The 24,568-nt window shown below is 35.8% G+C and overlaps 4 protein-coding genes across 6 annotated transcripts in view; 2 read left to right on the top strand and 2 right to left on the bottom strand.

The window, feature by feature from the left end:
• LOC135692288 (katanin-interacting protein) overlaps positions 1 to 2,948 on the bottom strand; it is a 30,316-nt gene extending 27,368 nt beyond the window's left edge. For both annotated transcript variants that reach the window (XM_065210390.2, XM_065210391.2), the window contains exons 1-4: positions 2,809 to 2,948; positions 1,944 to 2,023; positions 746 to 897; positions 177 to 234 (exon numbers count right to left, since the gene is read on the bottom strand). In XM_065210390.2, coding sequence (XP_065066462.2) covers positions 177 to 234; positions 746 to 897; positions 1,944 to 2,023; positions 2,809 to 2,829 — 311 coding nt within the window. In that variant the 5' untranslated portion in view covers positions 2,830 to 2,948. The remainder of the gene's footprint in view (positions 1 to 176; positions 235 to 745; positions 898 to 1,943; positions 2,024 to 2,808) is intronic.
• LOC135692293 (kelch domain-containing protein 9) lies at positions 2,949 to 7,157 on the top strand. The gene is made up of 2 exons (XM_065210399.2): positions 2,949 to 3,026; positions 3,684 to 7,157. Exon 2 carries the CDS (start codon positions 3,691 to 3,693, stop codon positions 4,720 to 4,722), a length of 1,032 nt encoding a protein of 343 aa, XP_065066471.2. The 5' UTR covers positions 2,949 to 3,026; positions 3,684 to 3,690; the 3' UTR covers positions 4,723 to 7,157.
• Positions 7,158 to 7,260: 103 nt separating this feature from the next.
• Positions 7,261 to 20,617, top strand: LOC135692291 (radical S-adenosyl methionine domain-containing protein 1, mitochondrial). Of its 2 annotated transcripts, XM_065210397.2 has the most exons (18): positions 7,261 to 7,367; positions 10,084 to 10,232; positions 10,850 to 10,902; positions 11,579 to 11,685; positions 11,912 to 12,044; positions 12,813 to 12,858; positions 13,545 to 13,606; positions 13,928 to 14,033; positions 14,707 to 14,799; positions 15,565 to 15,615; positions 15,846 to 15,899; positions 16,043 to 16,106; positions 16,842 to 16,854; positions 17,210 to 17,288; positions 17,725 to 17,780; positions 18,086 to 18,140; positions 18,470 to 18,570; positions 19,205 to 20,617. In XM_065210397.2, the coding sequence occupies exons 2-18, from the start codon at positions 10,110 to 10,112 to the stop codon at positions 19,302 to 19,304; spliced, it is 1,296 nt and encodes a 431-aa protein (XP_065066469.2). In that variant the 5' UTR covers positions 7,261 to 7,367; positions 10,084 to 10,109; the 3' UTR covers positions 19,305 to 20,617. The 2 variants fall into 2 exon arrangements, with proteins under 2 accessions (XP_065066469.2, XP_065066467.2); XM_065210395.2 differs by lacking the exon at positions 7,261 to 7,367 and having other exon boundaries at positions 10,033 to 10,232.
• Positions 20,398 to 24,564, bottom strand: LOC135692294 (small ribosomal subunit protein uS2-like). The gene is made up of 7 exons (XM_065210400.2): positions 24,499 to 24,564; positions 23,426 to 23,596; positions 22,935 to 23,053; positions 22,490 to 22,633; positions 21,768 to 21,998; positions 21,147 to 21,299; positions 20,398 to 20,626 (listed from the first exon to the last, which is right to left on the bottom strand). Exons 2-7 carry the CDS (start codon positions 23,556 to 23,558, stop codon positions 20,450 to 20,452), a joined length of 957 nt encoding a protein of 318 aa, XP_065066472.1. The 5' UTR covers positions 23,559 to 23,596; positions 24,499 to 24,564; the 3' UTR covers positions 20,398 to 20,449.
• Positions 24,565 to 24,568: the final 4 nt, after the last annotated feature.

Here is a 24,568-nt window from a genome sequence, read left to right as displayed (position 1 = left end):
TAATCTGCTGAATAGATAAATATGAAGCCCCTGCAAGGATTGTTAACTCTTCTATTGTTCAGAGGGGTTGACACTGTCTGGCAGCCTGCCAGCAAGGTGTCATGGAGATACAAAAGCAAATTTCCAAATACTGGACTTATGATGTTTTTATTTTGAAGAGAACAAAGATATGTTACCTGTCCTCTTCAACTGCTTTAGGACTTTCAGCTAAGTTGTGCCTTCCATTATTTTCCACTAAAAATAAGACAAATGTTTTCATGAAAGACTATCAAATTCCTGTTTCAAAATAGAAATAATGCAACTGGGGTTCTGTGGTAGCGAAATATTTTTATCGATAACATTGCAACAAAACTTCAAATCAAGCAAAATAAAAAGCAGTTATAATTTTTTCATTGCCTTAATCCAGGTAAAAATAAATTATTTGTTTACAAAATGTATTATTACTCTAAGAATCAAAAGGGAAATAGTTTGAAAATGGCAGCTTTTGTTTTTTACAGAATTAATAAAATCATCAAGCATTAAAAGCTAAGCTCAGCAAAAACTACTACTTTTCTTAGCCCAGGAAAGAAAGAAGAGAAAAAAATGATGGAAGAGATAATTGCCAGGATTTTCTAAAACATCAAACAATTTATGGAAAACAGAAATGCCTGAATACTTTCAATTTAATATTGAGACATTCTGAGTTAAATACAAAGATACAATGTTTACTATATTAAATACCAAACTGGAGAAAAACAAGACTTACCATCAGCTGTCTTTGCTTTCCTGGCAGATTTGTGCTCTGGTTTACCAAGTTTCAAATCAACATTTGCACCATTCAAGTAAAGTGAAAATCCTTGTTCCCTTTTTTCCAAATCTTTTTGCTTTTTGTCTTTGGCCTTTAATTTCTTCAACAATCTAAAAACACATTAAGATAGGGAAATAATTCTACAAAATGAAAAATTTAAAATACAAAATATCCAGCACTGCTATTTAGGAGAAATTCAAGAAACTGGAAAGCTAAGAATAAACATCATTCCAACAGAATAACCAGATTCCTATTTTCCCAAACATTAATCTATTGTTCTGTGGACATAACCAGGGCCCACGCCACAAATTTGAAAGTGGGGAGGGCCAAGGCTAAAAATGTAGCGGGTCAAGGCTTTTTATCCCTTTTATTGCAGCTTTGAAACTACTTAGGGGGGGCATGGCCACCCTGGCACCACTGGTGGCATGTGCCTTGATAACTGGATAAAATCATGGAGATTGGCTTTGCACATCATGCTTTCTGTTTTATGAAATACACCAATTCAATTATTAGTCATGTTTCAAAACATCATTGCACTAAATTTTTAAAAGTATGGTCATTATCTCACCCAATTGTAGCAGCAGCTACTGCATAATGAGATGGTAATTGGTATATACAAGGGACACCATTAGCAAGGAAAGGAGGAAAAGGCATGCCAAAATAAAGATGGTGTGATGACCTACAGAGCATCAGTGCCACCATGTGGATGAGAGATGCACAAGATTGACAGAAGCTGAAGAGTCTGTGTAGGCATGCAGTGGCCTGAATGGTTGATGATGTTTATGATGATGATGTTGATTATGAGGAAGATTATGATGATACACAAGGTGCTTTTTGACAGGTTAATTCTTCAAAAACTTGACCTACCCCTACCCAATGTATTTTTATCAATTTTTAGCATAATTATGTGGACCATATTTTGACAGAACGGGGTTAATTAATCTCCCCCATACAATCTCTTGGAACAACCACTGATAGTCTCTAACAGTTGTGAATTAAAGTTCAGAGTTATTTCAGAGATGAAGGAATGGCCAAAAATTTTTCATTATTCATAAGTCCTTATTGTCCCAAATTTGAAAGACAAATAACTGCAATCATGTGTAATTTTTCTAACTTGGTTAGTATGCATCTAAATGGTATATCACTAATTTCTTACCTATTTCTTTGTTGAAGAAGCACAAGGTATTCCTCATATCCTTGTGGAATTTCATCTTTTTGCTTTCCATCTGATTCATCCTAATTAAAAAAAAGAAAATTTAACACAATAGATAAATTAACAATACTAGCAAAAAGCAAAACATTCCTGCACTTAATACCATTACTGATGGTGGAGTCTAGGGGTTAATAAGCTTTGTATCCTTCGAGCTCCCTTGTCACAAAATCCAATTAGAAACTTCTTGGCAATCATTACAATCATTGACAGTCACACAAACTGACTGTCAATTCTCAATGGAACATAATTAAAGCATCATATACATGACTTTATTGATATTTGGATCACAAAAGGTTTGAGGTATGAGCACAAAATGTCCAGTGTAGCTGCGAGCATATGCAAGTTTTCCAGCCTGTGCTGGCTTTGTCAAAAATTAGACAAACCAGTTTGGTTGTTTCTTTTCATTAGATCTTTTGTACAAAATAGATTAAAAACTGCATTTCTTAATACAACGGCTCCTTGTATGACAAATATTGTACACGCATATCTAAAATTTTACTGCCAGCCAGACTTGAAAACAACTGGAAATATCTGGAAAACTTCCTTTATGATTGTGAGTTTTGGGTAAATTTACATTTTTCAAGCACGGCGTATAGTTCCAATATTTTTAGGACAAAGTCAGCAGTTCTTATCTCTCCTTTTATATCTTCTATAATTATAACACTAGGTTGAGTAAGAGAAATACGATAGTGAGAGAGGCAAAGATGAATAAAGCTTAAAATCGAAAGGAGGAGAAAGATAATTTTTGGAACTTTGAAGACAAAGATGTCCCTTCAAGACAGGTTGAGCATCAAAAATATATTCTTACCAATTGCTCCTTTTTTTCCATAACTTCTGGTAAAGGTCACTAACTGACAGCAACTTTAATTTGCATTATGGCGATTTTTTTTCGTGTTGAGGCCATTGTTGGGTCGCCATCTTGATAGGAATGGTATTCAAAGTACGCATGCGCATTGTTTTCAAAACAAATATGGTAGATGTTTCTAAGCGATTGCAGAATTTTTAAACAAGTTTTGCTACCAATGAGTATGTTTAATTTTGGTATTCAACTTTTAGTTTGAATGTTAAAAAACTAACCGTATCTGTGCTGCATCAAACACTGAAGCAGACCTGTGAAGGATAATGCTTGCAAATTTTGTACCTATTGAATTAGCTAATCAAGTTGAATTGCCACACATGTATTGTATGTAACAATGGAATTACAGTAGACCCCGATTAAAGTCACATCAAATGTTGATGTTGCTTGAAAACTAGTGACTGTAAACAGAATGTAACAGTAAGCAGAGTAAAACTTAATAGATTTGCACCTTTGGGTGTAAATGTTATGTGACTGTACCTGGTAGCGTACAGTTGACAGTTGAATATCAAACAGAAATGGGTTATTGAACACCTCTGTTTGAAAATATTTATATATATATTTGTCTTGAATTTCGATTGCTTTTGTTTCGATCTCAACCGTACTAAGCCATGCCAAAATTTCTGACAGAGAAGTACGTAGAAAGTTTATCAGCAAGAATCTATATTTTATGTGAAAGAATCTAGCTAGATTTTTCATCCATTTTCTGAAATGCACAATTACGCCTATTTTCCAAAACATTTTTTCACTTTGTTATCCACAGCTACGGCCACTGGTAGTCTGCACAGTTGATACCAGAAATAATGACCTCACTTTTTATTTGCTAGATCCAAGATGATGTGCTGTCCAGTAGCTACTTTTGGGGAAAGTCCATCTCCAAGATCTTTTCATGCAAGTGTAGTTATTGGTGATTTGTTGTATGTTCATGGAGGTGTGGACAAATCTAACAGTGTTCTGGCGAGCATACATTCCTTCGATGTAACCACAAAAACCTGGAGTGTTGTCGAGACGGTACCTTCTTCTCACAAATGCAAGGTATCCGGCGTGTTACCAGATTTTGATGTTTGTGAAGCCCCAAGTTTAAGCCACCATTGTGCATTAAACTACAAGGATAGGTTTATTATGTTAATTGGCGGTTGGAATGGGAAAAGAAGGACGTCTGATGTATTTTTGTTTGATGTTTGTGAAAGACGCTGGAATCAAATGAGAATAATTGGTGATATACCCGTTGGCTTGAGCTCTCATACAGCCTCTATGGTAACTGAAGATGAGATCTTGATAGTTGGTCGCGAGGGAGGTGTTCATACACATAGACGAAGTGGTGATGCATTCTCATTGAATCCGAAGACTGGAGAGTACAAAACGGCAATGTATTCTGTAGATTCTCGATCAGGACATATAAGTTGCATGGTATCCTCCATGGATAAGAAGAAATACAGGATATTGATATACAGTGGTCGGAAAACCGGCAACCAATACAGTTTCATTGGATCCTGGAATACAGTTTATGATAAAAAGAATAATGTTCACCAGGACATTTCCAATAGAATAACTGCTTTAGTACAGAAGTCCAAGCGTATAGAAATACCGAAAGGAAGACAAAATAGCATGCATTTCTGTATAGACTATAAAATGGTCGTCATATACGGAGGGCAGTTATGGCAGGCAAGAGATTCTGTTTCTTCTGACGTTATTGTATTCAATACAGAAAACAATTCATGGTATGTAATAGAATCAGATTGCTCTCTTCCTAAACTAACTGGTTTCACTTTGAATGTTGGTAGCGATGGCCAATGTTATATTTTTGGTGGCAATGATGGTCGAAGCAGCAACAGCAGCCTTTGGAATCTGCAAGCTCGTGGATAGAATATACCTTGTACCTTGTATACCATTACGAGCTGATGATTTTCAAGAAAAAAGCAATTTTTAGAGCTGGACTTCAGTTTTTAAAATTCCTTTTTAAAGACGCGTGATTTAATTGCTCCAGAGCACCCCCCCCCCTCCCCCACAGAACTTTTTTGCACGACCAAATGTTATGAAGTCTATCTTTTGACGAGCCACTGTAATCTGCGCCTCCCTCTACCCCTCCGTATTTTTTAAACAGTGCTTAACAGACATCCAGAGATGATTATATAAAAGTTGAATTGTTTATTAAAAAAGATAATGGATTGCTATTTCGAGAAAACATAGTTTTGAGTGGTGACTCGTATTAATTTTAATGGAGTTCACGTGGAGGTTTAAGCCTGTTTTTTACAAAAAAGGGGGGAATGGTCTATTGTCTTAAAAAAAATGTCGCTGGAGCTTGAGGTAATTTTTCGTCATATTTTTGTGGCGAAAAAGTGTTGGGTTGATTACAAAAGCAACAGCTATAAGATCAATAGCGAAAATTGTTTATGTTGAGCTGTAGGGCAAAAGCACTGAAAATTTTTCAAGTTTCTTGCTAACGGGGTCTTTTCCCTACTCTTTTCTATACAATAGTTTTCGATTTAGAGGTGAAATTTTCAAGTTGTCATGTCGAATTGGGTATGCTCTTTGCCCTCTACAACCATTGCCAAAAGTACTTAGAATACCAAGCAATTTGCGTAGGGTTTTTATATTTTTCAATTCTTTTCCCGGATACTCCTATTTCCGAACCCCCTTTCCCCGAAACAATGTTGATAACTCAGAAAAATACCATAAAATAAGGGCAAAAGAAAGTGCTTCCTAAAATCCTAACCCGTTTCATAGTAAACCAATATTGTTCTGTAGGAGAGAGGGATGTTTGATTTTAATCTTGGAAACTGACGTCAGTGTTCCAAGACTTTTGGCAGGAATTGTAGTTGAATATATATTTGGCAAGCAATAAACCACGATTGAGCGTGTAAGATATTCCCTGATATTTTAGTGCTGGAAATTATGATAGGAGGTGTTTCTATGAATTTTTATCAGAAACTCTTCCAGTTTGGCTTATTGAAGGTTGTTTGAGTAAAGACATTTATTTTTTTCGAGATTAGGACTATTTTTTCATGAAATTACGGTACTGGCTGGCTGTTTCTTTTGATTTCTCTCTGATCAGAAATACTCCAAAACGACTTGTAAGTTGTAGTGCTGTTTTTGTAAGTTGTAGTGGTGTAATGCTGCGCACTTGGTAAGATGCTATACCCTTTACGTAGAAATGCAATAAACTTTTAAGGAAATTTACAAAATAGTTTTAGAAAATTATTGTCAACCTTGGCTATGTATTGGCAATGGTGAAAATGTCTCCTTGTTTCACTTCCTGCTTCTGACCTGTCAAGTCTTACGTTTTTTTGCATAAGTCTGGCGTAATCTTATGTTTTTTCTCTGTCTTCGATGTATTTCTTACAGCATGAATTGCGCAAAAGTTTGTTTTAAAAATATGAACCATTTCGATTTTCCGACAAAATCTTGGATCACACTCACTTTTTAGAAAGATTTACCATTGCACATTTTGATAGAAAGAGGTCATTTTTGGGCGGGACTCTTAAGACACATGCCTTTTAGTTTAGTAGCTAGCAGAACAATCCATTAATGATTTTTGATATCACGATTGATATTTCGTCAAAGGCAATTGGTGATACAGGAGGTCGCCCTATTACACTGTTAACAAGCTATTCGTGATACATGAACTAAAAAGAATAACAGTAAATTAAACATTGAAGTTCATTTTCTGCCTTTGATCTTTTCTTTCTTTTTTTCATTTTTCTACCTATTTTAATTGTTTTATACAGTGGAAATTGCGTTTGAAAATAACTTTTGTTTGGAGGAATTCGATGGAAAGTTCGGCTAACCTTAACGGACTGAAATTGGATATATGATTCGCAAGCAGTTTTGATCTTATCATATATTGCCTGTTTGATTATTTAGTACTGGCTAATATTGCAAAAATTATGTTCAAGGGTACAGAGAGGTTATCGAGGCCCCTGGGGTGGAAGGGGAGAATGCTGAAATTTGCTTAAAATACATTCCAGAGTGATTTCTTGCAGTCATTATATTTCGTTTAAAATAGTTTAGTATTTTCCTTAGCCATACTTCTGTCACGCTTGATTAATTCAGTTTTTTAAATTGACTTTTTAATCATCTTTTTTTTATCATCATAAAAATACATTTTTTGAAACTAACAATTGACACAAAATACATAAATTTTAGTGTGCTGAATTTGAGGTAAAAAACATGCATTATCGCGTCACTTCCAACCCAACACAGTAAGTTAAACTATAAAATTATACCAAATTAAAACTACACAGATATAAATAGCAACACAGACAAAGATTCAAGGACAGAATGTGGGAAAAGTGGTTGTTGCCCCCGATCTTCTTTGATTTTGTTGTTGTTGTCACGTGATCTTATTGACGAGTTGTGATAGGTTGTTTTTTGGTTGTTGTTCGATTGACTCTGGATCTGGAAAGAAAGACGCACGGACGTTGAAAAAGAAAAAGGAACATTCTATTCTGACGAGCATAAAGACAAAGACGAACCCAAGAACTCTTGAACCGTATTATATATATATTCAGGTGACATTGTTTCGATTTTATTCTGATTGGGTTTAGTTCTTCAATATTTTTCTATTTAATTGATGGCTTCTTGTTTTCTTGATATTTACGAGTTAGAGTATTATCGATCTATTTAGTTTAACTTATATACAGTCCTCTTTTCTCGAATTTGAATCTATGGATCCTTAATTTTGAGCCTTTTGGTAATTCTAACTTGTCAGCGTTGGAGAGGGAGTGTCATATATTTGTCACCTCTCTGTCTCCGACCCCGAATTGCGATCATGTGGCAGGATAATTTCTACACAGAACAACTTGATTTATCGTACGACGAAATTCATTTAAAATGATCTTTGTCAACTAAAAACCTTACAGTAGCATCTAAAATCAATCTGTTTGCTATATTATTTAATTTTAGACTGCCGAAAAGTAATGAATTGCATAAATGATCGTCAGGCAATTGCTTCACACCATTACTGAGTATATCTGATACTTCCCCAAGCAGGTGATTTCTATGAACTAAATGGAGTTGGCAGGGCAGGAAGAAATGAGTTGTGGATTCGACTCTTTCCTTAAAATTGCAAATGAGACTTAAGAAAAGTGGGGGGTCTGGTGATTCTGAAACTGAATAAAAAGTGGCTTGACTGGTGATTCATTGGTAATATTTTGCATTTCTGGTAAAATGTATCCGGGTGATAGCCCCCCTTCTCCGCTGTACCTACCAGCAAAGTGATTGTGTTTTTTATTGTCACGTCGAAGTCTAACAAATGTCTATATAAAAAATCAATTGAAATTTTCATTCAGTGTCATTGTCACCCAAGGGGGTACTCCCATTAAGTCCTGACAGGGGGGTCCTGTCGGTTTGAGGGTCTTATCAAATGGAAACCAAATGGCCCGGTTTCGATAATAACACGACGGCTTAGTTTAGCTTACAATTTATTATAGACAATGAACAAGATTTTCTCTTTCCAATGACGAAGAAAATTGTCAATGAAGGACCAGGCGCGTACAAAGAAATGGATGCTACCAAGGATATAATTTCCATCCTAATGCTACTATTTAAGGGTTATTTTCAAAAAGGACTACCATTTGGGGGTAATCTTTTAATATTTAATATTTGGCGATAAAGGGAGTTCCCCCGGGCATTGTCATTTAAGCTTTTGTAGCCAGGACCGTCGAGAGGGGGGGTAACCAGGGTAGTTACCAGGGGGCCCGGGGCCTTAAGGGGCCCGTAGAAAATAAGGTATGTATTTTTGGCTATGAGTTTTCAATTAGCAGCATTGGCAGGGCGGGCCCATGACCCGATTGATATTCGAAATTTAATCTTTCAACATGGGATCAACAAGCTGGTCTATGACGAGGGCCTCTTCTTGTTATGGTTTATAAATAAAACATTGCCGATACGATCATAATATACTTCTCCGGAAGCCGAAAAATTCGATTGCACTTACATATATCTACTTTTAGCAGTGCCTCCAACGAAGGAGGGGGTCAGGGGGGCCTTGGCCCCCCCCCCCCCCCATTTTTTTGCAAAACAATAGAGTTTTTTTCAAAATCTTTTGTTTTGGGTGTTAAATTTTTCCTTGGCCCCCCACTTTTCAACCTTTGTCGGAGCCCATGTTTAGGTCAGATGTTTTAGTTATTCATTGTGTGTACTTCCTATAAACGTAAAAGTAAATCTTCCATTCACGGTGTAGACCAGAGAGAAAGCACGTGCGAAGAACCAAGACAAATCCAAACGCTATAAAAGTCTTTATCAAAATCACTAAACGGGATCACGATCCAAGCAACCCCTGCGATGTCATCTTACAGGCACAAGTCTGGTGCTCAGAAAAGGCAGGAAAAAAAGATACGAGAAAAAGAAGCAAAGAAGGCCTCTCGCACATTGTTTGAGGTAGGTGCTTACAAAAGAGACAAGGAAGGTGATTCAACTTTAAATAAACCTGGTGAAAGCATTGCTGAAGAAGAAGAAGACACAGACGGCTTGGCTGCTTCGGTAGACCATGACACCACAGAAAGTAGAGAAAGCACTACCGATTTGTCATTAAATCAAAATACTGTTCATAGTGGATCATCTAGTTTTGATGTCGGCACATTGACCGGATTTCCAACGAAAAAAGAGTTAGAAAAGGTTGTTAGAACTGGTCATTTGCCTCATTCTCCAAAGTTTCTCAAAGATTGCGACGGCCACAAATTTCCAACAACGGTCCTAAATGTGAAGCAGCAAAATGGGGAAGTAAGAAGCTGGCTTGTTTTCAGTCCTACAAAGGCTGCACTCTATTGTTTGCCATGCAGGTTCTTTGAGCACACTATTAATAATGATTCAAAATCAAAATTGGCTTCTCCTGATGATTGGGGAGCGAACGACAGCTGGAAAAGATTTGTGGGAAAAGATTAAGGATTTCGCCATGAGGAAAGCAAGAAAAGCAGTTTTTCAAACATTAAATTAACTCTGATTTTTAAACTGATTTGTTTTAATGATTTTTTTTATATAGTCACTGATTACATGTTCTGTTAAAGGCCTTAAAATACAAATTCAAGTGTTCCAGGGGCGTTGATTTCAAAATTCATGCCTTTTACAGTCCATCTAACTGCATTGCTAAGGGCGTAATCCAAAAAAGGTTTTTGCAGCCTTTGACGGTGGGGCCCCATGACAGTCCCAGCCCTGGGGCCCGGCCCGTCTCTTGACGGCCCTGTTTGTAGCCTCATACTGGTAGAGCACGATTTCTTCTTTCAACAGAGACAGTTGCACTTAACGCTGGAGAAATGCTTCGGCGATTTCTCAGAACTGGAACCAGGAAATCAAGTAGATCCATTATTTCGAGAAATGTGAATGGCAATAAAGACTTAATTAATGAACTTGCAAGAGCTGCATCACTCTATGTACATGTAAGTATAATTACTCATCCAGTTTAGTTTCTATCGCACGTGGGCCTACGCCTACAATAACTTATTAATGCACACTGCTGCGCACATTAGTTCCAAGAACTATATATTAGGGCCTAGTAAGGGTTTGGAAATAAGAAAATAAGATTGACAGCTTACCAGATGGCCTTGCACAACTTGATTTGAAAATATAATTCAACTTCTAATTATGAGTCCCAAGATTTATTGGTTGGCGTAAAGCTTAGCTTAGAATGAAAGCGATGTACATGATGACACATGTGCACAAATTGGTTCACAACCTCTGATTTGTATTTGTATTGTATTTGTATGATTCTCGATTCAGGTCCACACCAAATATTCATTTAGCGTGTACAAACCAACAATTAGTTTATTCCAACTCACAGGAGGGGAGGGGGATTCTTGGCTAAATTTTGGGTTGGAGTCTGCCACGAGGAAAAAGAGCCATGGTCTAACTGGCAACGCCCATTACCCTCCCACTTTGCAGTAGCTGGTGCCACCACTGATCCTAGCCTGGTCTCCGACCTACAATACCACATAGAACCACTTCTCCTTTTTATTGGTAAGTGTATAAACTAACTGCCTCAACTTTATCATTTTAGTGGCCATATTGCAAGCACATCTGTCCCTATTGCAATTTCAACAAATATAAGAGGTAAATGATTAATTTTACAGTAAATTGAAAATACAAATTTAGTTTCTACATTGACTCATATAACAGAATGATTTTGAAAGTAGGATCCCAATGAATTTTATTTTAGAGACAAACTCTCATAAGTTGGACTGGCATATGTAGGTTATTTTCTAACTCAGACAAAAGAATTTGTTCCAAGTCCATTTGGAATAAAAGCTAACAATTTTCATCACATAATTCAGATTTTATGAGTTGGATATTTGCGTAAGCCAGACCTTTATGTCACACAACATGTGCTATTGTCTTGTTGTCTGATACCCCTTTCCATCTATGCACTCTTTCACTAGTGGTGTGCCAAATGAACTTTAAGTGACTAGTGCAGCAAAAAACTGACATACTGACATATTGTGACTGAAAATTTTTTTACCAATAAGGTATGATCTTATCTTCAACTTTTACTGACAAGCCTTAAATTGCTGATTACTTGTTAAAAAAGTGGAGTTTAACACCACCCCACACCCCCTACCTTAACATGTTGTTTTCTTTTGTCTTTCATCTGACTGATGCCAAAGCAAAGCAAAGTTTTTCACAAGTTAATATATTTCTAATTGCTGTGTTTCTGCAATCTTATTATGAGATTTGTCATTAAACCACCAGCATAAAGATTATAAAACTGGTTTAATATGGTTTGTTTCAGTGATAATGTTGACAATAAACGAATGGAGCGCTGCTTGCGTCAGGAACTTAAGAGACAGCTTGGTGCTTTTGGAGTTAATTCAATAAAAACAATTTATTTTGGTGGAGGTAAAGTCAAATTTTTCATACTATGTATTTACTATTTTGTAGTGTCACTGCTTATTAAATGTATTTAGTTATTATTTTATTATTGGTTCAGAAAATCTGTTCGAGAAGGGTGGCAATAATACAAAGAGGGGAACTATACAGCAAATAGGTTTTAACCACAAGCTTTTAACAGGTTAAAAAAATATTTCAGTTGTGTGTGGATTGTTTAATCTTTTTTCGATTTTAGGTACACCAAGCCTTTGTGATGTTGCCACTATAGAAAATCTGATAAGTGATGTATACAGGATTTGTGATATAGAAGGAGATATTGAAATAAGTCTTGAAGCAAACCCTTCAGTTGAAGATATGTCTAAACTAAGGTAAATATCCATTTTACAGATTCTATTACATTACCACATTGATGTGATGTTTCAGCTTCTAATGGCAGTATTTAGGACGGTAAGGGAGGAGACAAATGCCCTTCTGAAGTCAAACAGCTGGCAATGTTGCACCATAATAATTCACCATAAAGTACCATGCTTTCTATACAAGAATCAATAAAGGAAAGTCTTTAATGGCTGCTACAAGCAGTATGGAACTACTTGTTTGAGCTAATGATCAAAAATCAATTTATTATCAAAAAGTCCTAGGGTTACAGGGTCCCAAGGTCATTTGGTCTGGTCTGTTGCATCTTTGTATAATAAAATATACTTATGGGCTAATGACTTGAAAAAGAGTGTCTCTAGGCTTTGGGAAAAGTTTTGGGAATCCACTGAAAGCTAGAAAGTTAAGACATGTTAGGTTTACTGAGAGCCCACACTATCTTCCTTGGAGCAAAACCATAGCAATAGGAATATATAGGGATTAAAAATGAGGTCCAAGAATAGGTTTTCTAGAATGTTTCCTTGCATGCTACAACCACTCCCTTCTCCTGGATGCCCTTTCAGCTTCTTTTTTACATTGATGGTGGTATCCAACACCACCCCATAATATGAAAAGGATAAATGCAAATGGCATGCACTGCTCTTTGTAGACCATTGAGGGGTAGCACCTGTCAGCCCCAATAAGTGCTATGGAGTGAATGTTATTTATACATTTATTCCGTTTATCAATAAGCTACCTTTTAAGGGACTCCTTACTTTTCTCAGGTCATTCAGGGCTGCTGGAATCAACAGAGTTTCAATAGGAGTTCAGGTATTCTGGTCAACTATCATAATTTGTAAAATCACTTTTGTCCAAAAACTTGGTTGATAACCTGTTGATTAAAATCACCTTGGTTTTTGTTTCTTTAAAATTTCAGTGATCGGAAAATTTGAGGAAAGTAGCAGGGCCCACGCAACAAATTTAAAGTGGGGGGCAAGGCTTGCAAAAGTAGGGGATCAAGGCTTCTTTATCCTTTTACTGCAGCTTTAAACTTGCTTTGCAAAGAAGTAGGGGGCCTTGGCCACCCTGCCCCCCCCCCCCAGTGGCGTGGGCCCTGAGTAGGTGTTTGGTGTCTTAGGTGTGTTTGGTGTGTTTTGTGTTTGTCTGCGAAATACAATGCCTTTTAGTATCAGTATCAGGTGATTCTTGTTTTTGTGAAAATGAGATTTAAAAATCCCACTTTGTGGAGAATGCTTCAGCCGACTTATGATAATAACCTTTGTCAAAGACACAAAAGAATTGCACTTTTTAGGTTTAATGTATTGTTCCTAATTGTTTATAAGTATCTGAATTGTATTTTGCAAGTTGATATTTCCTAAAAGTAAATAAGAATTGGCTGTCGATAATCTAATCTAGCTCCTTAAAACATATTTCAGACGCTGTCCTCTTCTTTGAGAAGATGGCTTGCTTTATTAAAGAATATGATTCGCTCAAAATTCAATTTATATCTTTTAAAGGCCCTTGATGATGAAGACCTTGCTAATCTTGGACGTGATCACACTGTGCGAGATGCAATCGAGTGGGTCACTTCTTGGTTTTAATTTATGTTTTAAGAGTATGCCTTGCCAGTCAACGTAGCATCAATTGTCGTCAAAAAGCCATGCTATCGACACAGAGCTTCTGCAACAGCTATTCACTATCACAAATTGTTAGTGAATGACTGGTGAACGTGACTCCACTCTCTCATTTCAATTCATATCACATAAACGACAAATTTTTACATTAATTTCATTCTTGCATTCCTAAGATCTTTTAGAGTAGCATAGGTTCATAAATATGAACTTGAAATGCACAGAGCCTACATTCACTGAAAACGCAGTATTCTTTCTCGTTGTCATAGGTACGTTGAAGAAGCTGACCGTGTATTTGGCGGTCGCATATCGATTGACTTGATGTTTGGAAGACCTAAACAGACATTACAGAGCTGGGAAAACGAACTCAGACTGGTAAGATGCATACAGGTGATGGGTTTGAGATGGTGCGTTAGGAGACCAGAAGCCCGATGTCTTTAGTTCCTTTTTGTAAAACTAACAAAATTTTCATATTGAATATATAAGAGAGTTGGTATGATCGGCTGATATTTTTCATATTGACGTTATTTACGCCCCGGGTATTTACGAAAGTAATAGGATTTTCGCTTTCAAAATAATGTGCATATTTTTCGTGCAGCCGTTGGCAATCTTTTTTACAGAACTTTTATTAAGATTGAAATCAAGGTCTAATTTCTCATCTCGCATTGATGCAGATACATCGGTACTCCAATACCGTTTAGAAGCGAATAAACAAAACCTTCTTTTCAAGTTTTTCCAAGAGTAACCTACATTTTCCCCCCTTCTATGTAACCAACGATGCTGATAATATAGCATAGTCTTATAAATGTTACAAAGTAGGTAACTTTTATTACATGCCTCAAATTAACATATCCATAATTGTTAGACCTTTTAGCATAGTTCTCACATCGAGGAGTTTAGGTATAAGGACATATACTGAACTTAGTGAATTATCATTGTTTGCATAAATAGATTCAACATTGGCATGAATTGCATTGATCATATTGGTACGACCAATTTGCAAAATACGTTGAACCGCTACATCATGTTTATATTTTGCTTCCTTTAGGCATTGGAGCTTGCTGATTCACACATATCTTTGTATCAGCTAACAATGGAAAGATCCACACCCATGGAGAAAATGCATCGACGAGGCGAAATTGTATGAAGAATATAAATGTTAAGATTTTGTATCAAATCATCTTTTGCTTTTAAATGAGAACTTTTGATATGGCGATTTCTTAATTGCATGCGGGGAACCAAAATGATCCAGCAAAAGGTGAAATGTTTTGTTTCATGGCTACTTGTAGTCAATCATAACTCTTTCAGGTGCACTACCTAACATCCTAGAAAAAGCGTGTTGCTACGCAGTCAGTCAATTCTTTGAAAAATCACTGCTTTTAAGAAGCCTGTATTTGAAATCGTTGAAAAAAAGTCAGGGCACCAACCATAAGGAGGATAGGGGTTTTCACTGCGAAATGGCTGAATATTCGATCCGAATCTTGATGGAAAAGATTCCTTCCTGACGCTTTCTCCTAGTGATAGAATTTTCTCTTACTGTTGTTATTGATTTGAAAATCGGTCAGATCTTGTCGACAGTTGTCCCGACTGATGTAACGCCCCTGAAAAATATCTATCATTAGGATGGTATTCAGATAACAGGGAACTGTCTTTTTAGATAGAATATCCTTGTAATTTTAATTTTTCTGACCGTTGATTTGATGGACTCATTGCATATGATCCAGTTTGCCTCAATATATCAGGTATAGAATAAACAAAGCATTTTTATTTTTTCACTAATCAAAATTGTTATTCTTAAGGTGTGCAGTGTAGCTAAAGAATTAGTCTTGCAAATTTTAACAGATATGTCAGTTTATAGATTCGTGTAACTTCTTTAAGTATGCTAACTTCTGTTACTATTATGCAGGTTCTACCAGAGAAGGATGTCATTGCAGACATGTATGTTCACAGTGTACAGGTAGCATTTCTTCTATATTTGAATGTAGGTCCTTCAATTTTTTATTATCAGGGCCTAGTTTAGTCATACCTTATCGGCCACAGAAATTTAGGAGGTAATGTCTTTAATGATCTATGACTTTCTTCATTGAAAGTTTAGGAAAATCGCAGTTCAGTTTACTGGGGTGTTTCTATGAGTTGTTAATGTAGGTCATATTCAAGTCAGTTTGAAGAGGTTTTTTTATTCTATAGCACATCGAGAATTCTGGTTTGAAAAGATACGAAGTGGCGAATTTTGCAAAAAAGGTAACATACTTAATGCTCTAGCTCAATATTATCTTAAAATTATAAGGCATTTTAAATTTTTTTTGTCATACAAATTGTTGTCATCTCTGACTTCAATTTGATTGTGTGAACCTCTATTTGCAGTCTTTTCACGTTGGTTTCAGGGCTTTGAAAGCAAACACAATATGGCCTACTGGGGAGGGCACCAATACATGGGAATAGGCCCGGGTGCGTGAGCAATCTATATTTATTCAATGCTATGACTCTGTTCACACGATACTGGATTCATTTCTTATCGGGTCTGTTTTCATATAGGATAGGCATTCTTCTGTTTACACGCTTTAGTTTGAGTCCTCGTTTTAGGGTGCAGAACAGGACGGTTCAAATCTAAAGAAATCTACAGAATTTTAAGTAATGATTGCTACAAAGCAAGTTGATTTGTAGTCTGGTCGAATTGTGGCTTGACCTAGAATTAAATGCTACATTAGCAAACTTTTTACCATTCAAATCGAAATTTAATGAAGAAAAACATATTGAGAGTAACATGAAAAGAAACTGTTTCAAAGAATTTCTCGACATTTTCATTCATCGTTCAGCAAGTATATGTTAATAATGTTGTTAATGTTAATAAGTTTGTATGTTTATTATAATGAAAAATTGTCCGTCAAATTGTATATATCATGTGCTGATTCGAGTATTTTGGCTTTTTATTAAGGTGTATTTGTTAAGGTTGGCCAAATGTTTATAGTTTGTTTCTTGATCAGGGGCTATACGAACTGCCTCTTCTGCCACTATAAACTGTTCATGACTTCGATTGTATCATAGCGTAGATTTTTAAAGTCATTAGATATATTTTGAAGTAATTGTAGCTTAGGTATTTGCTCTATAAGTACTTTAAGGATATTTCAGTTTTTATTAATTGCAATTTTATTATTTTTAAGTCCATTTTATGTTCCTTTGTAGGCGCCCATGGAAGGTTGGTACATTAAAGGGAATTGGCAGATACTAAAGGGGCTTCTGCCTTCTTTCGGTCAATTGACGAATCAGTAGGCGTGATTCCACTCACACGCTCGCTGATTGGCTGATTTTGATTGACAGATGGCTTAAGCCTCTTTTATATTGATTTTAGTCGAATAGGAACGATGTTTACGTTTGTTGGCTAACACTTCTGTTGGCCTAGGACCGGTTTTATGTATCTTCTTTAGTATATATAAAGTGAATGGTAAATGATTCATTACTGAAGTATTATTATAAAAGTATCTAAGGAAAAATCGACTTTTTTAATGATTTAATATATTAAATTTGACATTATGTTATCAAAATCTGTATAGGATCCATCGAAATGATAATGGACTTTTACAGAGGTATGCAACTGTCCAGACTCTCGTGCCTGAAAAATGGATGACTAAGGTCGGTATAGTAGTCACTTTCTAACCAAAATCACGTGCTTGTGTAAGAATAGAAAGAGAATATTTCAATCTGAGCCTTCCTGTTCGTGTGATCTTGTTTGATGTTCATCCACAAACTCGCAAACTCAAACAAAAAATGGGATTTGAATTTGCAGAATTGATTTGTCCATTGTTGTTGGTACAGCCTCTTCAATGATCATAGGTCGTTGAGCAATGTAGAGGGGGCTTTATTAACCGTTAGGACACTCGCATTGTAAGGTGTAAGAAGCGAAGAGTGCTTTGATATTATCAAGTTTAATGTGCAAGTGGTAAGATATTGCATATTGCTAGGTGGCTGCTTGCGAACAGGCATTTCCCATTAAATAATGACATGCACATAGAATTGATAGAAATTGCATAGAGCTTTCGCTACTATTATGTGACTGTTATCTTGCTAGATCGAGGAAGGTTATAGTGGGATGCAGAAAATGGAAAAGCTTGAAAAATTACAGACGTGAGTATCTACATTCTGCATTAGTTCAAAGAATTTCGTAAACCAGGTATGCGGGATGTGAACTCTCTTGATGTTTAATTCCGCAATTATTAATACGCAACAGCTGATATGCAAACTTCTAAATTCCACTTTTTTAGCAACGTTTAGGACTTTAATTTGTTCAAATACCAAAATCTTTGTTTAGGTGTTTATTTAAAATCTTTGCAGGTCTTCTCATCATTAGCAGCTTTTGAACTTAAAGATTTTTATTTGCATCAAGATTCAGCAGTTCAGGTATATCAAGCAAAATATTTCATGATTTACAGGCTTGAGGAATTGCTTTTGCAAGGCCTGAGATCTAAAGATGGCGTTGAGCAAGAGGTATTCAAATTCTTATTTGCATTTTTATGTATTGTATGTTTTCTGCTTCCACTACATTATTATCGCAAGCTTATAAAGGTTTTATACAGATTTTTTGGTAAAAGTGTCTTAATTTGTTGGTTATTTGGCAGTTCTTTTCCACTTTTAGCATTAGAGTAAACACCACACCGATGGCTAAACCAACTCTTCAGCCAACCTTCTTTAACTCCCTTCATTTGACAGGAAACGAGACCAGCCACTTCACCTGAAGTCAAAAATTTAATGTCCTTATTCTAGCATCATTACTGTTAGAATATTTCCTTTTATTTTAACTTTATTTTCGTTTCTAGGTTTTCAGTGCATTTTCGGATGACACGCAGCTCCAAGATTTGCTCAACTTCCATACGGTTGTCGACTTGATCAAGGGTGATTTCTTGATTTTGGATAGCAGGTTTGCCTTTTTTATGCCCCTAGTATAAGAAACAACCTAGTATAACTTATTTCTTAAGAAACATTCTACAAGAATGTCTCTATATCCACATCTCCACCAATTGAGAAACTTTGCTACGATATATTTCTTGCCTGTGTCAATAATCAAGAATTCTGATGTTGTCATCAAGCCTTTTAATACTAATCTGCTTTAAAACTGTTGTGCCTTTTAATATCTTGCAAAGCAAATGTTGTGATTTTCTTTATAATGTGGCTCAAGTTAAATGAAGCTTTATGTAGCGACTGAGAGGAGGAAATCTGATAAACTAGAGTTTTCGTGTTAAAAAATGCTCGCATAGAAAGCTTTTTGCCAAAATTGGGCAAAGAACCAAGAACTCATTTGCACAAAGATCTTGCAAGATACTTTTAAGATAAAAAAAGGTTTTATACTCCTTTTCATTACAAAAGATGCTCTTGATGATGCGAAAGATGAAAATTGTGGTCTGATTGATAGATTGTAATTAAAACTTACCTTTACCTCATTGCCCTCACTCTTTTATATTTGCTTGTTTACATTGTGAGCACGTGTCTTACTTCGAACGATAGGTAGTACTATAGACTAGCATCATATATTAAACTGCTTTGCTTTTTTACAGGGGCCTTCGAGCAACAGACACAGGCCTGGGCGTTTTAGATTCATTCTTGCCTGACATATGCCTAGCACTGGAGGATTTAGTCATCCAGCGACACACATAGGAACATCAACAAGCACGAATGACAACAATGTACTTCCTACAGTAGAGTTGCCCGCCAGTCTACATTAATTTTTTTAAGAAATAGAATATCAATTTTAATAATTTCAGCCCCAATATCTAAATAGCCTTCAGTTTCAAATAGGTATTGGTGTGCCTTTTCTTGAAAACGTTTTCATTGACAAGTACAGTGCCTTTTAACCCCCAAACCCCCGTTCAACAGTGTTGTGCTTTAATGTTTCTTCTTCATTCCCCTTCACCCTGGAACAACGTTAAGTTAAGAAAAATATCATAGAAACGACACACAAAAATATCCTTACTTATCTCTTACTCCGTTTTAGTTAACTAACATTGTTCCCACGGGAAGTGGTAGGTACCTGAATTTCCAAAGTGACTGCCGAAACGATTAACTTGAACTGAACCATGAACTGAATTTCTGTCTGTGTTTTAATTTTTACTTTGGTTTGATTTTTTTCGCAAAAATTTTACCGGGAAATATTTTAAACAAAATATACTAGAAATTTGTGAAAAAGCTAACGAGCTATTTGTTTAGCAGCTTGGAAGTGATTTTGATAAGCTACCCTCGACTTAGCTCCTGCCTCAAAACTGCCCGAATTAATAAGTACTTCAAAGAGACACAGTACTTCAAGAGTTCTATTTTAAAATGTGTAGTTGCTTAAAGTCCCCATCTTCCCTAACCTTTCAGGTGTTTATTAACAATTGAGAACCTTCGCAAAGGCCAGTAGTTTTTTTAGTGATGTAGCCTGTTTTTGTCTTTTTCAATCTTTCAATTTTTAATGTATCAAATTAAATTAGGCTTTAAGAAAATAAATCAAATCGACCATATATTTTATTTAAAATTGTTCCTATTATCAATAGGTGATAGAAAATATTGAATAGTTTATTTCAATTTTATGTCAACTTCTTCTACGTCGATGCATGTATAATTTTTCTATCATATTGCTGGTAAAAATAATTAGAAAATATAATTTTATACCAGCAAAAATGGCTGGATCACAGTGTAATAGAGAGCCAAAGAAACACCCATTTTAAAGATTTATGCAATAGAAACAGTTTCAGCCAAAAAAGGCTACATATTTAAACTTTTGTTTCTCATTCTCTTATATTCATAACATTAGCTGTATTTTCTTATGACCAGTTGTCATTGGTGGCAGCACCCCAGTCAGCAGCAGGTTGTTCAGCTGAAGCACCCCATTCTCTGTTTCCACCAGCCTCTGCACCCCATTCATCAGTAGCTTGAGGAACTGTGGCAGTAAATGCAGCAGGTGCTTGGAATCCAGTAGTAGTGGCTGGCTCAGCACCCCACTGAAAGGAAATACAATAAGAATGATGCCTCATCTTATCCTATACTCATCTTCATACTTATCTACATCAATTTTTGTCTACTTCCATTAATTCATGGAAATGTAAAGAAAGTGTGTGCAAATTGACTACCCATAAAGAATTATCATATGAGTTGTTAAAGCAGTCATACACTCCACATGCAAAAACATCTGTGATTGATTTTCACGTGACACACTTTAATTGTTGAAATGACTAAAGCACAGATTATACATAAGGCATGTCCCTTCTTAGACTCACGAGGAAACAATATAAGTTTATCCAAAATAGAATGCAACTACAATATGCAGGCTTAAGATGTAAAAACAAAGAAAACTGCTCAAGTTACTGTCAATGGTATATTCACCAAACACTTCAAAAGAGCTCAATGTTTGCAAAACACCAATAATTAGAAGAAAAATATCTTGACTTCTTATGACCTTCTTTGTAGAGTACATGCATATTATCAGCTTTACCCTAACAATTTACTTGACTTTCAACTTACATCTTGAGTTGCAGCAACACCAGAGCCCCAGTCTGCAGTCTCAGTTGTGGCAACAGTTTGATCTTGTTGGTAGCCCCAATCAGTTTGGTAGACTTGGTCATCAACTTTGGCATCAGCTTTGGCTGCAGCAGCTTGCTGTTCCTCCTTTTCAATCTACAAATAAATCAAATTTTAGAGATGAAATTTCATAATTATGTGTCATAAAAATGAAAAAAACATCTGTTAAACCATTTTGGGTTCGAGAATCTTGCTGGTGAACTAGATATTTGCATCACAATAAAAATTGGTATTTTGAATAGCTTTCAATAGTCTAAATGGTTCAAAATATTTTCATTATTCTAACTGACTTTTCAAACAGGCAATCTTCACAACAAAGGCAACATCTGGTTAAATGTAAAAAAAATAAAACTATGTATCTAATTTAACAATAAAGATAGGAGAGTATGTTGTCCTCAAGTACAAAAAAGGATGGATAATTGTGGCAAGACTCAAATCTAACTACACCATCATTGCTGCAAAATGGGTGGTTTCTTCTATGAAAATTCATTTCAGGTTCAGCTTTTTCAGGTCATGAACAAATTTCTTCATGATTATAGTTCATATCAAATTTGAGAAATGTACCTCATCTGGGTCTCTGTAGAAGTACAGATCGGGCATGACTTCCCATGCTGTTTTTCGGCTAATTATTCCTCTCAGTCTGAGAACTTCCCTTGCAAGCATCCACCACATAACACCAATAGAGTGAACACCCTTGTTGTTGCATGGAATAGCAACATCAACATATCTCAGAGGAGAATCTGTGTTGCAAAGGGCAACTACTGGGATGTTGACATATGATGCCTCAGTGATAGCCTTTAAAAAAAATTCAATCTCTAAAAATCATGAAAGAAGCATGACTAACAGAAGTTATGTTAAATGTATACCACAACTGTTGAAAGTGGAGACTGGAACAGCTTTAAGGTTAAGTGGGTTGACTTCCAGTCTTCTGATAAAAATTTAACAATGCTTTATCTTTATATGTCTTCCTATAAATTCTAAAACTGGAGGCTGCTGTGCTTCCTTTACAAATCGAGTGTTTCAATATTTTTCTAACTCTTGGCCTTTGAGCCACTAGTGCATTTTTAACTTCCATAACAGGCCCTTTTGAAAAAAGAACAATACATATATATCAATACAGTTTATAGTATATGGTCCAACATTGCAAACAAATAGACAAATAAGCATCAAAATGTATATAGTAACATGAGACTGTTGGTTTTGTGCAGCAAAACAGGAATTTAGGGTAGCTATGGAAAACAGGAATTCAATTTTCTTTTACAAAACTTTGGCACCATAGAAATTACCTGATGATCGCTGTGTGGGTCTGTGACAACAAGGAGACGTGGCTCTCTGAAAGCCTTTTGGATTTGATTGGTGAATGTTCCTGGTGTAAAACGTCCAGCAATTGGATTTGCACCAGTTGCTTGGGCAAACTTAAGAACAGCACGCTGAAGAAGAGCGAAATATCATGTAGAAAAAAGTCACTTGCTTGACGCAAACAATACTTTACGGATAATGAATACATTGTGATAATATGTTAAAATTACATAGCAAAGTCCTATAGCTATGAACTTGCATGTTCTACAATAGATTATATGATATACTTTATACATGTTTATGTACCGATAAAGCTCTGTCATAAAGAAACAATATAAATGAAGAAACTTTGCTGATTATTTTTTTTTTAAAACTAGTTGTACTAAAGCTAGAACTGAGAAACAACAAGGCAAAATATATATTAAAACATACAGTTCCATAGGGTCTTGAGGAGATGACACAAACATCTTCTGGATTCTCAATGCCTGCAATAATCCTAGCAGCAAGAACCAACTTCTCCCATGTTTTTCTCAAGTTAATTATGTGGATACCTTAAAAAAGTAACAAGATTTAACATCCAGAGCTACTTGCATCAAATAAAACATTTTTGGATACACCGAGTCTATGTTTCTGATGAAACCCCATGCCATTAGATATGAGGGCATTACAAAGTGTACTTCCTTTATAACTATATAGTTTATATAATTAATTTACCTAATAATTTATCTTACGAGGTACCTTATATTTTTCATTTACTCTTTTTATCAAAGGTAAACAATTGGTGGTTTAAAACCCACACAACTTCGACAAAATTTGTGTGAAAACTTAAAACAAAGCCAAACCTATAAATTTAGAAAAAAATTAGCAATTACACATCATTATCACTACAATGTTTAAATAAAAAATGAAAAAGATGGGCATACCATCTGGCTTTCGTTTGTAGACATAGCTGACCATTTGGAAGTTGACATTGGTAGCACCAAGGTGAGTGCCACTGGCAAGAAACTTGACAACATCTGACTTATCTAACTGTAATATATCAAGTGAACCCGACATCTTGTAGTTGTTCCGGATATGAAGTTACGATGGACAACCTGAATAAGCATATCAAAGTTTGGGTGAAAGTCAATTTTTTACGTATATATGAAAGTCATGTTTATAGAAATCTCAGGCCTCAGGGGGTTCCAACCATCCATGGTTACAAGGTTTTGCTATAAATTGCTATCACAATAATGAAGATGGAAATAAGTTAATGAATTCTGGGATCTAGCACAAAGCTCTTTAAATAGCGCAGTGGTCAAGCTAAAAATTTACAATAGCTTTCTCCCATTGGGTCATCTTTAGACACCCTGGCATTAACCTGGTAGCCTTTCATACTTTAATTTTGCGAGTCTTGGGGGTAGAAATTTTTAGTCTCCAAGCACTCCTAACAAAGTAGTGTAGTAATCAATTTGTCACACTGGTTTCTGATTATGACAGCATAGCAGGGTATTGAAAAAGGTTTTGTGGAAATAGCCAAAAGTAGGTCTTGCTTGATTTGGGAAATTTCATCTGCAAGAGACAACCCCTCAAGAAATTGTCTGCGAGTGGAAAATTTGAAGGCGATTCGTGCACCCTGGTCAAGGGCTTCAGTGAGGAAGCACAGTCCGCTCTTCAAGTTCAAGCACAATATTGTGTTTTATGTTTGCAGCGAGGAAACAACTTATATGAAGCAGTAAGGTTTCAGGGTTAGTCTATCACGGGTCTCCTTTGAAAAATTTATTAAATATATTCCATTTTAGTAAGGCTTTGTGGCTTGCTGGTGTGGGATAATTATTAAATGTCCCTATATTGACGCAAAGTTGGAATATGTGTCAAAGGCATTCTGATTTCTGAGACTTTGTACAGTAATATTAGTTTAGGCAGCTTAGGGATTTTTGTTTACGATTACATATAAGCTATATTAATTTGTTTCATGTCTTTGGCAGAAAAAAGCTTAGAAGTTCCCATTACTTACTTTAACGTGAACGCCACTGGGTTGTAAAAGGCTAAATTCTAGTGACATGTGAGGTTTTGATCTGGCAGTA

This window comes from Rhopilema esculentum, chromosome 13 (genome assembly GCF_057945365.1).
Source record: "Rhopilema esculentum isolate cy_ngs chromosome 13, ASM5794536v1, whole genome shotgun sequence".
NCBI lineage: Eukaryota > Metazoa > Cnidaria > Scyphozoa > Rhizostomeae > Rhizostomatidae > Rhopilema > Rhopilema esculentum.
The sequence above is the reverse complement of the archived record's forward strand: the minus strand, read 5'-3'. Positions and strand labels throughout refer to the sequence as shown.